At 43.3% G+C, this 16,368-nt stretch overlaps 1 protein-coding gene across 4 annotated transcripts in view; it reads left to right on the top strand.

Annotated features, from left to right (window-relative positions):
- Positions 1 to 16,368, top strand: part of sh3pxd2aa (SH3 and PX domains 2Aa) — a 434,682-nt gene that overhangs the window by 336,260 nt on the left and 82,054 nt on the right. For 3 of the 4 annotated variants that reach the window (XM_052027258.1, XM_052027260.1, XM_052027261.1), the window contains one exon: positions 10,432 to 10,515. The exons of the other annotated variant lie outside the window; for it this stretch is intronic. In XM_052027258.1, coding sequence (XP_051883218.1) covers positions 10,432 to 10,515 — 84 coding nt within the window. The remainder of the gene's footprint in view (positions 1 to 10,431; positions 10,516 to 16,368) is intronic. 4 annotated transcript variants of the gene reach the window in all.

The following is a 16,368-nucleotide window of genomic DNA, read 5'->3' as shown; positions in this document are numbered from 1 at the left end:
TAGCCATTAGTGAGACTTGGTTGCAGGAGGGGCAGGACTGGCAGCTCAATGTTTTGGGTTTCTGTTGTTTTAGACATGATAGAGGGGGAGGTATTAAAAGGGGAGGGGTTGAGGAAGTAAAGCGTTAAAAACTGTAACCATACCTATAGCTGATAGAAAAAAATATCTCACAAGCTGCTGACTCAATGGATAAGGTGTTAATTACTTTGTCCGGTCGGTCCCGTTATGCTAGACAGTAGGAGTACTGAGTGCAATAAACAACTAGGTGGAAGCTTGTCCAAAACAATGAGGGGTGAGACCTGTCTTTGAATTTCTTGATTATAACTCAATTATGCTGGACAATAGGTGTGATGTCTGTCTCAGGACCTGTGGCCTGACCGAAACTCGCGGTGCCGCACGCATTAAGTGTGCATGACAATATCTGTATAAATTTCTGTCTGCTCCTTTGTACGGGGAGAACTCGGGAAGCGACTCTTAACGAGTGCTGAAGAGACCTCTCCTTAGTGGTGCACTGCTAATAAACGCGTTTTATCGAAGCAACCTCGTGGCACTGTGTTACTTCACAGCGGACAGAAGTGAGAACTTAATTTCGAGACAACATGGTGGCATTACTCATCAGGGAAAATGTCACAGCTGTGCTCAGAGGACATACTGGAGGGCTCAACTACCAAGGCAATTTGGGTGGAACTGAAGAATCAAAAAGGATGATCACACTAGTGGGACTATATTATAGACCTCCCAGTAGTCAGTGGGTTTTAGAGGAGCAAATTTGTAGAGATATAGCCAACAGTTGCAGGAAATATAAAGTTGCGATAGTAGGTGATTTTAACTTTCCACATATTGACTCCCATACTGTAAAAAGACTGGAAGGGATCGAGTTTGTCAGATGTGTTTAGGAAAGTTTCCTTAATAAATACATTGAGGTCCCAACTGGAGAGAGTGTGATACTGGATCTCCTGTTAGGGAATGAGACAGGGCAGGTGACGGAAGTGAGTGTAGGGGAACACTTTGGATCTCGTGATCATAATTCCATTAATTTCAAGATAATTATGGAGAAGGATATGACTGGTCCTAGGGTTAAAATTCCTAAACTGGAGGAAGGGCAATTTTGATGGCATCAGGAGGGATCTGGCAGGTGTGGATTGGGATAGGTTGTTTTCCGGCAAGAGATGCTTGGTAAGTATGAGGCATTCAAGAGTGAAATATTGAAAGTACAGAATCTGTACATTCCTGTTAGGATAAAAAGCAAGGCTAACAGGTGTAGGGAACCTTGGTTATTGAGAGATATTGAAGCCCTGGTAAAGAAAAAAAGAGGTGCATATCAGGTACAGGCGGTTAAGATCAAATAAGGTGCTGAGTATAAGAAATGCAAGAGAACACTTGAGGGAGAAATCAGGAGGGCTAAAAGAGGACACAAGGTTGCTCTGGCAGACAGGGTGAAAGAGAATCCAAAGGGTTTCTATAGCTTTATTAAGAGCAAAAGGGTAGCAAAGGACAAAACTGGTACTCTTGAAGATCAGCGTGGTCATTTATGCGTGGAGCCAAAAGAGATTTTAAATGGATTTTTTTGCATCTGTGTTTTATTAGAGAGACAGACACAGTCTATAGAACTGAGGAAAAATAGTGAGGTCATGGACTGTATCTGGATTATGGAAGAGGAGGCATATTTGGGTGGCTAAATCCCCAGGGCCTGACAAGGTGTCCCCTCAGACCTTGTGGGAGACTAGTGCAGAAATTGCAGAAGCTCTGGCAGAGATACTTAAAATGTCCTCAGCCATGGGTGAGGTGCCAGAGGACTGGAGGATAGTTAATGTTGTTCCATTGTTTAAGAAAGGCTCTAAGAATAGGCCAGTGAGCCTGATGTCAGTTGTGAGTAAATTATTGGAAGGTATTCTGAGGGACAGGATATATAACTATTTGGATAGACAGGGCCTGATTAGGATAGTCAGCATGGCTTTGTGCATGGCAGGTCACGTCTAACCAATCTAATGGAGTTTTTCAAGGAGGTTACCAGGAATGTTGATGAAGGGAAGGCAGTGGACGTCGTCTACGTGGACTTTAGCAAGGCCTTTGACAAAATCCCGCATAGGAGGCTGCTCCAGGACGTTAAGTTGCTTGGCATTCAGGATGAAGTAGTCAATTGGATTCAACGTTGGCTCAGTGGGAGAAGCCAGAGAGTTGTAGTACGTTTATCTCTCTGATTGGCCTGTGACTAGTGGTGTGCCACAGGGATCGGTGCTGGGTCCATTGTTGTTTATCATCTATATTAATGATTTAGATGATAATGTGGTAAACTGGATCAGCAAATTTGCAGATGACACCAAGACTGGGGGCATAGTGGACAACAAGGAAGGCTATCAAAGCTTGCAAATTGATCTGGAGCTGGGAAAATGGGCTGAAAAATGGCAGATGGAATTTAATGCGGACAAATGTGAGGTGAAGCACTTTGCGAGGACAAACCAGAGTAAGACTTATACTGTGAATGGTAGGGCACTGAGGTGTGTGGTAGAACATAGGGATCTGGGAATAGAGATCAATAATTCCATGAAAGTGGCATCGCAGATAAATAGGGTCGTACAAAGAGCTTTTAAAAAGGGGCTGAGGAGAGCAAGAAGGGGACATGGAAGGGCCTTGATGAGTAGGGTTAAGGAAAACCCCAAGGCATTTTTCATTTATGTGAATAGCAGAAGGATGACGGGATTAGAGACAAAGGTGGGAAGATGTGCCTGGAAGCTGTGGAAGCAGGTGAGGTCCTCAGTGAATACTTCTCTTCAGTATTCACCAAGGAGAGGGGTCTTGATGATGCTGAGGACAGTGTTGGTAAGGTTAATGTTCTGGAGCATGTAGATATCAAGAGGGAAGATGTGTTGGAGCTGTTAACCAGAGAACAATACAGCACAATACAGGCCCTTCGGCCCACCATTGTTGTGCTGACCTTCAAACCGCTCCTAAGACTGTCTAACCCCTTCCTCACACACATCCCTCTATTTTAAATTCCTCCATATGCTTATCTAACAATCTCTTGAACTTGCCCAATGTATCAGCCTCCACCACCACCCCAGGCAGTACATTCCATGCACCAACCACTCTCTGGGTGAAAAACCTCCCTTTGACATCTCCCTTGAACTTCCCTTAAAGCCATGCCCTCTTGTATTGAGCATTGGTGCCCTGGGAAAGAGGCGCTGGCTGCCCACTCTATCTATTCCTCTTAATATTTTGTATACCTATCATGTCTCCCCCCATCCTCCTTCTCTCCAATGAGTAAAGCCCTAGCTCCTTTAGTCTCTCCTCATAATCCATACTCTCTAATCCAGGCAGCATCCTGGTAAATCTCCTCTGCACCCTCTCCAACGCCTCCACATCCTTCCTATAATGAGCTGAACAGAGTTGGACACAGTACTCTAAGTGTGGCCTAACCAGAGTTTGTAAAGCTGCATCATTACTTCGTGGCTCTTAAACTCGATCCCACGACTTATGAAAGCTAACATCCTGTAAACTTTCTTAACTACCCTATCCACCTGTGAGGCAACTTTCAGTGATCTGGGGATATGAACCCCCAGATCCCTCTGCTCTTCCACACTGCCCAAAATCCTGCCATTAACCTTGTACTCCACCTTGTAGTCCTTCCAAAGTGTACCACCTCACACTTCTCGGGACTGAACTCCATCTGCCACTTCTCAGCCCAGCTCTGCATCCTATCAATGTCCCTCTGTAAGCTTCCACAGCCCTCCACACAATCCACAACACCACCGATCTTTGTGTCGTCTGCAAACTTGGTAACCCACCCTTCCACCCCCTCATCTAAGTCATTAATAAATATCACAAAAGGTAGAGGTCCCAGAACCAATCCCTGTGGGACACCACTAGTCACAGCCCTCCAATCTGAATGCACTCCCTCCACCACAACCCTTCTACAGGCAAGCCAATTTTGAATCCACACGGCCAAGCCCCACTGGATCCCTTGACCTCTGACCTTCTGAATAAGCCTACCACGTGGAACCTTGTCAAACGCCTTACTAAAGTCCATGTAGACCACATCCACTGCACTACCCTCATCAATCTTCCTGGTCACCTCCTCAAAGAACCCTATCAGGCTTGTGAGGCAAGATCTTCCCTTCACAAAGCCATGCTGGCTGTCCCTAATTAGTCCATGTTTCTCTAAATGCTCACAGATCCTATCTCTTAGAATCTTTTCTAACAGCTTACCCACCACAGACGTAAGGCTCACTGGTCTGTAATTCCCTGGACCATCCCTACTACCTTTTTTGAATACAGGGACAACATTTGCCACCCTCCAATCCTCCGGTACCATTCCCGTGGACAACGAGGACTCGAAGATCCTAGCTAACGGTTCAGCAGTCTCCTCGCTCATCTCATGCAGCAGCCTGGGGAATATTCCGTCAGGCCCTGGGGACTTATCTGTCCTAATATTTTCTAATAGCTCCAACACATCCTCTCTCTTGATAGCTACATGCTCTAGAACATTACCCTTACCAACACTGTCTTCAGTGTCATCAAGGCCCCTCAGAAGTGTTCATTGAGAACCTCTTCCATTTCCACAGCTTCCAGGCACATTTTCCCACCTTTGCCTTTAATCAGACCTACCTTTACTCTGGCCATCCTTCTGCTCTTCACGTACAGGAAAAAAGCCTTGGGATTCTCCTTAACCCTACTTGCCAAAGCCTTCTCATGTCCCCTTCTTGCTCTCCTCAGCCCCTTCTTAAGCTCCTTCCTTGCTACTCTATATTCCTCACGTGCCCTATCTGATCCTTGCTGCTTACACCTTATGTATGCTGCCGCCTCTTTCCTAACTAGATGTTCCACCTCTCTTGTCACCCATGGTTCCTTCACCCTGCCATTCCTTCTCTGCCTCACCGGGACAAATTTATCCCTAACATACTGCAATAGATCCCTGAACATTGACCACATCTCCATAGTACATTTCCCTTCAAAAATGTCATCCCAACACTCTCAAGTTCTCACCTTATAGCCTCATAATTCGCCTATCCCCAATTAAATATCTTCCCGCCCTCTTTGCTCCTATCCCTGTCCATGACAATGCTACATGATATGCAGAGCTACAGTCCTATTGTTGGAAGGTTGGGTTGCTCTTTTTTGACTAGCATAGATATACTAGGGGGATGCCATCCTTTTGTCTTTCCAATTGTCTCTGATTCTATGAAAAATACTCTACTTATCCAGGTCAGACAATGATGCGTTAGGGTTTGGCAAATCAGACAAAGGTGAGTTTTGAGTGCATGTGCTCAAACGCCAGAATGTTGTAAGCTATAGGGAACAGCAGCTGTATGGGATTGTCATACAGCGATAGGAGCAGAACATAGATTGGATTGGAAACTGAACTACCTTATCACAATTTATATAGGAAATGCATGGAAGGAAAAAGTGGTGTAGGGTGGTGGTGTCAGCATCAATCAGAGAGGTGGTGAGGTGCCGTGACAGTATCCCACCCCATCGCATGCACTTAGGGTACAACAATATGGAAATTGTAGTAAGTTGAAGAATGTGTTGGAACATATTGTGCAGTTTTATAAAGGAGGCAGATTTGGATGCAGGGGGAAACATTAAGTTTTCATGTAGTGTACAACTTGCCGAAGTAGTACTGAGTGATGGGATAGTTAAATGGTTTGTAATGACTTGGACAACAGGGTGAAATGGGCAGAAGCATTTTAGGCATTGTTCTTGTGAGAAGTATGATGCGATGCATTTCAGAAAGACTGTAAGTTGCATGATTTGTAACAGCGCAGATAAGCAGACATCTTGGAGACATGAGGCCACAGACGCTGGAAACTGGAGCAAAAAGCAAACTGCTGGAGGAACTCAGCGGGTCAAACAGGATCTCTGAAGAGAAAGGGATGGTCAAGGTTTCGGGTTGAGACCTGCATCAGGTTCTCCCTCCACAGATGCTACTTAATCTGATGAGTTCCTTCAGCAGTTTGGTTTTTGAAGCATACATCTTGATGTTCAGGTCCACAATTCCTAAAAGGTGGCACAGCAAGCTGATAAGATGGTTGAATTGCATCTGGGTTACTTGGTTTATAAATAGAATTAAATATAAAAATAAGAAAAGATCACGTCAGAAATTTATAAGTGACTGATTAGGTCATTTTGGAATTTTGTGGACAATTCTGGACAAGTTTCTGAAGGCCTCAGAGGAAGTTTACCATCATGTGACCAGAGATGAGGGGCTTCAGTTAAAAGGAGAGGATGGAAGTATTAGGACTGTTATTCTTGGAATAGAGAAATTAAGATGTGATCTCAAATAGTGGTTAGGGATGGATTTTCTGAGCAAAGACAAAGAACTCTGGACAACAGGCAGTGACATGAGATCACTGACCCAAAATCATTGGCAAGAGATCCACAATGGAGATGTTTTCAATAAGACTTGCCAGGACCTGGCAGTCTCTATGTGAAACGATGGCAGAAGCTAATTTCATAAATATTTTTAAAAGAGAGCAGGAGCAATATAAATGAGCAGAGATGCCATGGTATTCAAATACACGAAGAGTTACAGATAAAATGCAGGAGGGAAAGACTAAACTCCACTGCTGTTTTGAAGAACCAGCAATGATATGTGTCCTGTAAGATTCTTTGATTCTGAGTTGGTATTTTAACTGAAGGAAACATGGGCTAGGAAATACCATCTTCTGTTTCCTTCTCTCCACTTTTGGCATACATGCTTTCAGCACCCTGAGCTCTATGGACTTCACGAAAACTCTCTATTTTTTCCTTTCTTTACAATACTCCTTAAAATCTTTCTCTTTAACCAGACTGAAGCTCTGAAATTCTGTTTATTTCATGTCTGAGTCAATTGATAGAAATTGTTTGATATGTTCAATGAACAACTGTCTAAAGATATCACCATGATGGTAGAAAGGGAACTAGCTGAATTTTGGTCTTTTATCATCTACCATTGCTATGCTACTCCTGCATCTAAGAACTTCACCTCCTCATTCAATGTGAATTAATAAATTTCTACTCATTATCTCATTTTGTTGTAAGGTTGTTGTCTCCTCATGTAATTTACATATTGTGTTTAATCAACTGTTTCCAGTATTTCAGAGGTTTGTTTTGAATCATTTTCTTAAATACTGGCATATGAGCATTTAACTCTTCTGAGTACTATTGATAAAGATGTTAAGCTTTACCAATATTCATTGGGTAACAGGTGCGAAAAAGTTGCTCTGTAATTGTATTCCCCATTGCTCAAAAAGCATTATACATATTCCTGCTCCCCTGCAACTAGATTTCAAATCCAACTCAGAGGGCATGATTTCACCTTTAGTAGTTATTTGGCTCTTGCAATGGATGCTTTAACCCTAGAAATTAATTCTGTGCAGACAATGGGTGACCTATCATGCTGTTGATGAGAGACCACACAGTGCAGTGACTGTTCACTCCTAAGTATCAGATCACATTTGTCAGCCAAAGGAAGATGTCTATTCTCAATTGGTTTATAAACTATCCATCGGGTCCTTGTCAATGTGTGTTCAGAGCAGAGTGAGTCAAATCTTACTATGCATGAGGATGTATGAATAGTACCTAATCATGGGAAATAATTAGTACTCAATCATGGGAAATAATTAGTACTCAGAGTGTTAAAAGAGCTGTTGTTCACCAGTGTTTTCATTGTCATACTAAAACGAAAACCATTTGTGGTATCCAGGCTGGAGGATTAATTGGGATGAATGCACATGGACCTAACAAAACAGCCAATTGAGAGAAACCATTGCTGTGTTGGTGCTCTGTCTAATAGAAAATAATTATTTCCAGGTTTTCTAGTTGTTAGGTCAAACAACACTAATAAAGTAGAGACTGCAAATGCTGGAATCTGGAGCAACACACAAAGCGCTCGGAGGAATAGTGGGTCAGGCAACATCTATGGAAGGAAATGGACGTTGATGTTTCGGGGCGAGGCCCTTCATCTAGACTGAAAGAAAAAGGGAAAATAGTCAAAAAAAAATATGGGAGGCAAGGGGTGGAGCTGGCAGATGAGGGGGTGATAGGCAGATGGGGGGGGGGAAGTGGGAATGATGTAAGAAGCTGTGATGTGATAGGTAGAAGTGACAAAGGGCTCAAGATCATGGAATTTGATACAAGAGGAAGGTGGAATATGGAGTAAAGGGAGGGAGGTGAGGAGCTGAATCAGTGGGAGGAGTGTATGGGTGATGGGCAGATGGAGAGGGTGGGGGGTGGGGAGACAGAGGGCGGTGGGGGCCAGTTGGATTAGGAGGAGAGGAAAGAGAAAAGGGAAACAGGACAGAGGGGGATCGGTTACTGGAAGTTTGAGAATTCGATGTTCATGCCGCCAGGTTGGAGACATGATACGCAAGGTGATGCATTTTCGGAAGTCAAATAGGGATAGATTGTTATCAATTTTCTGACCTCTACCAAGGAGGAATGTGGTAACAAAGGCACTTGTACAATATACCTATCTGCATTGTTAATTGAAAGTGGTCGGGCATGTTTAAAAAAAAGTACTCAAAAAGGTATGTGGGGTCCTAGATTTTGTAAAGTCTGGAGTACATAGACTACAAGAGCAAGACAGTCATGAAGCATTATAAAATACTAGCTCAGCCACAACTGAAGTATTGTCCAATTATGGATGCTATACTTTAGAAAGATGTAATGGCTTTAAAAAGGGTGCACGAAAGGACTAAGAATAATTCCTGGAATCACTTTGGATAGACTGGAGAAGCTGGGTTTGTTTTCTTGGAACACAGGATCTCAGAAAAAGTATTTAAGATCAAGAAGGGTATAGGCAGAGTAGACGGAGAGAAACTGTTCCCTTTGGTCGAGGGGTCAAAAATAAGAAGACATAACTTGAAGATGATTGGCTAAAAAATCAAAAGATACAATAAGGAAAAACATTTTTCCACAACAAGTAGTTTGGGTCAGGAATGCACTTCCAGGGGTTGGGGGATGGGTGGTAATAGTGAAAGCAGATTCAATTGTTGTTCAGAAAGGAGCTTAAAAAAGCATCTGAAAGAAAAGAATTTGCATGGCTATGAGGAGAGGGACCAGCTTGATTGCTATTGCTTAGAGCCAGTACAGATTCATTTAGTAAAGTAGCCTCCTATCACTATTCAATGCCCCGTACTTGCAGACTTTCCACTGACAAGAAACGGTTTCCCCACATGTACCTTTTCAAGCCCTCTCAGAATCTTCTTTCACTGAAATCCTCTCTCATTCTTTTAAAATCCGGTGAGTATAGGCCAATCTTACTCAGACTCTCTCAGAAGATGGGCCCCTGATCCCAGGAATCAATCTTGTGAATTGACACAGCACAGGCTCCAAGTCTAAGAAATATTTTTATTAGAATGGAGACCAAACTCACACAGTACTCCAAATGAGATGTAACCAATTATGGAAAGGCTTCCTTCCTTTTGTACCACAAATCTCTTGCAAAAAAAAGCCAACATACTACTTGCCTACCTAAATGTATGTGGTACTTGCATTTTTACCTTCTGTATCTCATACCCAGATCTCTCTAGATATCAATCTTCATTAGATACTGACAATTTAAAAAATATTCCAAAGTCACAGTCACTCATCACAGAAACAGGCCCTTAAGCCCACCATGTCTGTGCCAACCATCTAATACCCATCCGTACTAATCCCATTTACCAGCACTCGGTCTGTAGCCTTCTATGTCTTGGTAGTTCAAGTGCATATCCAGATATTTCTTAAATGTTGTGAGAGTAACTGCCTCCACCACCTCCTTAGGCAGTTCACTCCAGATTGTAACCACCCTCTGGTTGAAAAAATTCTTGCTTGGATCCTCTCTTCACCATCTTATTTTCCTGTACAGCCACCTTCAGGTACTCTTGGACTTGTGCACCAAGATCCCTCCATTCCTCAGTACTCTAGGTATACATTTTATATGTCCTAAATGTATTTCACTGTGATGCATTTCACTGTGTGTTTCAATGTACATGTGACTAATAAAGATAGCTTATCTTATTTGTACACCCAAAGTGCATCATCTCATTTATTAGGATCAAATTTCATCTGCCATTGTTCTGCCCACTTACAAATACGAACTGAACAATATTATCCTTTAGCCTACATGTTTAGTTAGCTACCACGTAAGTTTTAGTCACTGAATCGTGCTAGTTTTACTAACTGGTGCTGAGAGAATCCAAAGGTTGCTAAAGAGGTTTTTGTATTATATCTCAAAGAGGATGGACAAACCAAAGCCTTTTCTAGTGTACAGAGAAATACACAGCCTTCTGAAGACTAAACAAACCAATGGTTATCTTTGAAAGATTTGTTAGTAATAGTTCAATCCCATAAACTCCTTCCAGCCCTGATCCATGTGGTTTCTTTGTGAATATGTTCATCTCTTTGTTGTAAACACTTGGCTGTTTGATTTTTGTGTCTGTTTTGTAATATTTCAATCCATACTTGTAGTCACTAAGAGACGCAAAGCTCATCTACGCCGGCTGGACCGGAGGTGGACTCTGGGAGGAATGTGTAACCGCCAGCAAAGCCCAGGTGAACAAAGCCCCATGCCCTTTTAAATCATATGATTTCAGGTTTAATTCAGTTACTGGACAGAAAAACTAAACAGTTTGTGCTTTCTCTAAAAGGCTGACTATTCCGATTTATTGTGTGTGCTTGTATTATGTTTGTGTCTCTGTGACACTCTTTGAACAGCTGCTGATGTATTTTTATCTGATTTTTCACTCATTGATTTCTGCACCTACCAGAGTGGATACATTAAAAACAGACTGCTGACTTAAAGCTGGTTCTAATTGCAGGATAAAAGCAAGATCAATTGATAGCATAGAATTATAGTATTGGTACAACAAGGAAGCAGGCCATTTGGCCTGTCAAATTTATGCCGGCACTGAAGGAAAATTCTGAAATAAATCTATTGGTTACATTTTCTAAAATCTCATGATTCAAGCATTATAAAATGAATATGTAGTGATATTTCTGTCTTTGAAGTCATCATGTGCATCACATAAACCATAGGTTTGATGTGGCTGAGAGTGAGCTTTTGGTACAAACTGAAAAAATGTTTTTTGCAGAAGTTTTATAAAGAAATCTGACTAGTCATCTTCCTCTACTGAAGTTGAATGCAGTTAATTTTCTTAATGAATATTGCTCCTCTCTTCCTCATTGTTTTTGGAATCTATCTGGTTTGTGCTCTCCCTCTTCAAAGATTTACTAATTTAAAAAGACAGGCTTCTAATTACTTTCAAAAAGTGACTTGAATCCATCAGATTTATATAGTCAAGTGTTAAGTCTTTTGCTACCTGCTATGACTATCTCCTTCCCAATGGTTCTACTGCCATATCCTGACTGTTGTCTCCACATTCAGCCTCTGCGGCCCTGGGCACTCTCCAATGCCTGTAAGCTTGGCCTCGTGTTCAGCCATCTTTCCCCAAGTTTTGATCCCCCAAGCCTTTCTCCCCCAAGCTCTGCCCCTCTCTCAAGTCATTCCATTTTGTCTCAAGCTCTGTCTCTGCTACCAAGTTCTACCATCTTCTCCCATACCCTGTAAAGCAACCCCATGTTCTGCCTTCTTCTGCACACTTTGCCCGACTTCCCCACATTCTGCCCATTCCTCCATGTTCAATCATCCCCTTCAGAGCTCTGGATCCACCTTTGCCTCTCCTCACGCACGTTCTGCCCTCCTCCCCACGTTGTAGCTTTGATAGACTTCTTCAAAGGAAATAAGGCCCATTCAATGAGTTTCTGTTATGGAAATTTTGAGGAATTTCCAGAATCAGCAAATAATTCCGATTGATGCAAAATTATATATTTTGAAATGAGAGTTTTGGTTTTGTTCTTCATTCTTTGTTGCTCTTCATTGCCAGTGGAAGCTCCCTCTTTAGCCTCAGGCTTTTTTTAAGCATGAGTTATTTCAAATAAAAACAAATGACATAACCCTTCAAGTCTTTCATTTCCATGATGGTGTTCACAGAATTGAATTTCTGAGATTTGTATGTTTTAACAATTCCAAAATAATCAGAATTGCTGTAACTCAACAGCCACTTCTTAAAACAAAACATTAATTTTGCAGCCAGCAGCTATTTTCAGTATATGGGCTTTGATTTTTATTTAACTTGTTGTGTGTGGTCAAATACCAGTGGTGCAGGATGGAATTTTGTGCACTTTCTTCCTTCTGCTTGAATTATATTAGACAGGAATGTGGAACATTATAAGACTGGTTAAATGTTTGTACGTCAAACTGGAGATGATTCCAGTACTGAACAATCGTCATCAGCGACAGAGTTGTGTAGCAGAGGCACTGGCCCTTCAGCCCACCACGTCCATGCCGACCTTTTTGCCCATCTGCACAATTCCCATTTGACCACATTAGGACAGTATCCTTCAGGCCAGGCAGCACCCATAGAGAAAAACAGATGGTTAATGTTTCAGGTCAGGACCCTTCTTCATGACTGAAGATAGGAAAAGGGGAAGCCCAATATATAGAGGGGGGAGAAACAGAGCAGTGATAGGTGGACAAAAGACGGGAGGTGGAGTGGGCACAAGGTGGTGATGGGTAGATGAGTAAGAGATGGTGCTAGGCAGATGTGGGGGAGGAAGGGAGAGCAGATCCACCAGGGGATGGGTCAAAGGTACAGAGACAGTTGCTCCATGGGGGGAGGGGAGGAAAATAAAATAGGCAAGGAGAAAAAAGAGAGGGGCTAACGAAGGAAAGGAAAGAAGATGCACAGTTGGGGGGGGGATGGGTTTGGTTTACTTAAAGTGGGAGACTTCGATGTTCATGCTGTTAGGCTGTAAGGTCCCAAGATGGAAAATGAGCTGCTGTTCCTCCAGTTTGCATTTGGACTTCTCCTGGCAGTGGAGGAGGCAGAGGACTGACGTATCAGTGATGGAGTGTGAGGGGGAGCTGAAGTGACTGGCAATGGAGAGATGCAGACCACGGTAACAAATGGAACACAGGTCACCTAATCTGCATTTGGTCTCGCCAACGTAGAGGAGGACACACTTGGAGCACTGAATGAAGTAGATGATATTAGGGGAGGTGCAGGTAAATCTCTGCCTCACCTGATAGGACTGTTCGGGTCCCTGGACGGAGGGGGTGTAGGGGAAGGTGTTACACCTATGGTAGAGGCAGTGGAAAGTCCCCGGGGCGGGAGCAGGATGGGTGGGGAGGGAGTTGTGGAGAGAGCGGTCCCTGTGAAAGGCAGAAAGGGGTGGGGAGGGAAAGATGTTTGGTGGTGGGATCCCACTGGAGATGGTGGAAGTGACGGAGAATGATGTGTTGGATACTTAGGCTGGTGGGATGAAATGTAAGGACAAGGGGGACCCTATCCCTGTTGGGTCTGGGAGGGGTGGGGGTGAGAGCAGAGGTGCAGGAAATGGCAGAAATGCAGGTGTGAGCTCTCACAACCACAGTAGGGAGGAAGTCATGGTTATTAAAGAAGTTGGACATCTCAGATGTCTTGGAGTGGAAAGCCTCATCATGGGGGCAGAGGCGGAGAAATTAGGAGAAAGGGATAGCATCCTCGCAAGAGATGGTGAGAGGAGCCGTAGTCAAGGTAGCTGTGGGCGGCAGTGGGTTTGTGGAAGATGTCGGTGGATAAAGAATCTCCTGAGACAGAGGTGGAGAGATCAAGAAAGGAGAGGGAGGTATCAGAGATACTCCAAGTGAATTGGAGAGCCAGGTGAAAATCAGTGGCGAAATTTATGAAACCGTTGAGTTCCACACAGGTGCAAGGGGTAACACCAATGCAGTTGTCAATTTAGCGGAGAGTCGAGGAATGGGGCCAGAGTAGGCTTGGAACAGAGACTGTTCAATGTAGCCAGCGAAAAGACAGTCATTGCTGGGGCCCATGTGAGTGCCTATGGCGACACCCTTGGTCTGTAGAAAGTCAGAGGAATCAAAAGAGAAGTTGTTTAGAGTGAGGACAAGCTCAGCCAGGTGGATGAGAGTGTTAGTGAAAGGGGACTGGTTCTGTCTCTGGTTGAGAAAGAAGCAGAGGACGGTGAGGCCGTCATGATGGGGAATCGGGGTATATACATGCCGTTAGGCTGTAAAGTCACAAGATGGAAAATAGGGTACTGTTCCTCCAGTTTGCATTTGGACTTTTGCTGGCAGTGGAGGAGGCCCCCACCCCACCCCCACCATGCCTCTTCTTTTCTTCCCTTTCCTAGCCTATCTCTTTTTTTTCTGCTTGCCTATTCTTTTTCCCTCTCCTTCCCTCCCCCCACTGGGCACCTGCCTCCATGCCTTTGACCCATCCCTTAGTGGATCTGCTCTCCTCTCCTCCCCCGCATCTGCCTATCACTATCTCTTACCAGTATCTACCCATCACCACCTTGTGTACACCCCACTTCCCCCCTTTTGTCCACCTATCACTACTCTGTTTTTCCACCCTATATACTGGGCTTCACCTTTTCCTATCTTCAGTCCTGAAGAAAGGTCCTGACCTGAAACGTTAACCGTCTGTTTTTTTCCATGAATGCTGCCTGTCCTGCTGAGTTCTTTCAGCATCTTGTTTTTTCATCTAGGTTCCAGCATATGCAGTCCTTCGTTTCTCTAGGACAGTATTCTTCTCTGCATTGCCTGTTTGTGTGCCTGTTCAAGTGCCTCTTAAACATAGTAATGGTATCTGATTCCACCACCACCTCTGGCAGCACGTTCCAGGTATCAACCACTCTCTGTGGAAAAACTTAGCCCTCGGTTCCCCTTTAAAACATCTTCTTCTCATCTTAGACCTATGCCCTCTTATTTTTGATACCCCTACCAGTGGAAAAAGGTTTTGACTGACTACCGCATCTGTGCTGCTCATAACATTATATAATTCTATCAAGTCAGCACTCAGCCTCCTTGACTCCAGAAAAAACTATCCATTCTCTCCCTATGACTAAAGTTCTCCAATTCAGGCAACATCCTATTGAATCTCCTTTGCACTCTCTCCAGTGCAATCTCATCCTTCCAACAGTGTGGTGGCCAGAACTACACACAATGCTCAAGTGTGGCCTAACCAGTGTTTTGTAAAGTTGCAACATAACAATTCTTATATCCTATCCCCCAGCCTAGGAAGATCATGACATATGCCTTTCTCACCACCCTATCAACCTGTGTTGCCACTTTCAGGGAACTATGGACTTGGACCCCTAGGTCTTCCCATTTGTCAACATTCCTTAGTGCCCTACTATTTACTGTGTATGTCCTACCCCTATTTGACTTCCCAAAATAGATCGCCTCACACTTGTTGGATTAAATTCCAGCTCCACCCAACTTTCCATCTGATCTATATCCTGCTGTAGCCTGAGACAACCTTCCCTGCTATCCACAACACCACCAATCTTCACGACATCTGCAAACTTACCAATGAAGGGTCTTGACCCGAAACATCAACTGTTTATTTCTCTCCATAGATGCTGCCTGACCTGCTGAGTTCATCCAGCATTTTGTGTGCATAGAACTTACTACTCATACCTCCTACATTCTTATTCAAGTCATTAATAAATATCACAAACAGCAAAGTTCCCATCACCAATCCCTGTGGTGCACCCTTAGTCACAGACTTCCAATCAGAAAAACATCCTTCTACCACTGACCTCTGCATCCTATGACCAAGCCAATTTTGGATCGAATTGAGCAGCTTTGGATCCCATGTACCTTAACCATCTGGACCAACTTACTTATGGAATGACTTAATCTTACCTGCCAAGGATATTTCACGTCTTCTTTTTGCCCTCCTTTCTTTTTGCCCTCCTTTCTTTTTGCCCTCCTTTCTTTTTTGTCTACTCTCCTTTACCCTCTATGTTCCTTAAGGGACTGACTTAATTGTAGTTGCCTATACCTGTCAAGCATTCTCTTTATATTTCCTGATCAAACTTTCAATACCTTTGTCTTTCGAGGTTCCCTAATCTTGCTATCTTTGCCTCTCACCCTTACCAGAACATTCTGGTCCTGAACTCTTGGTAACTTTTAAAAGACTCTCATTTCTCAGATGTTTTACCTGTAAGCATCTGCTCCCAATCTTTTTTCACCAGGTCCTCTATTGTGCTATCGAAATCAGCTTTCCCCCAATTTAGGACCTTAACTTGAAGACCAACTTTATCCCTTTCCATTACTACATTAAAAATTACAGAATTATGATTACTGTTTCCAAAATCTGCCCAACCTACACTTCCATCAACTGCCTGGTTTCATTTTCCTAAGACAAGGTCAAGTACAATCCCTTTTCTAGTACATATTCTTTAAAAAAACGACCTTCTGCCTCTACCTAACATTGGTTAGTCTGCACTTAGAGTATTGTGTACACTATACACTCAGCACACTATCGGGAGGATGTGGTAGCAATAGAAAGAAGGCAGAAGAGATTCACCAGGATGTTGCCTGGCTTTAGTTACAAG

This window comes from Pristis pectinata, chromosome 12 (assembly GCF_009764475.1).
Source record: "Pristis pectinata isolate sPriPec2 chromosome 12, sPriPec2.1.pri, whole genome shotgun sequence".
NCBI classification, from domain to species: domain Eukaryota; kingdom Metazoa; phylum Chordata; class Chondrichthyes; order Rhinopristiformes; family Pristidae; genus Pristis; species Pristis pectinata.
This window is presented reverse-complemented; position numbering and strand designations above follow the sequence as displayed.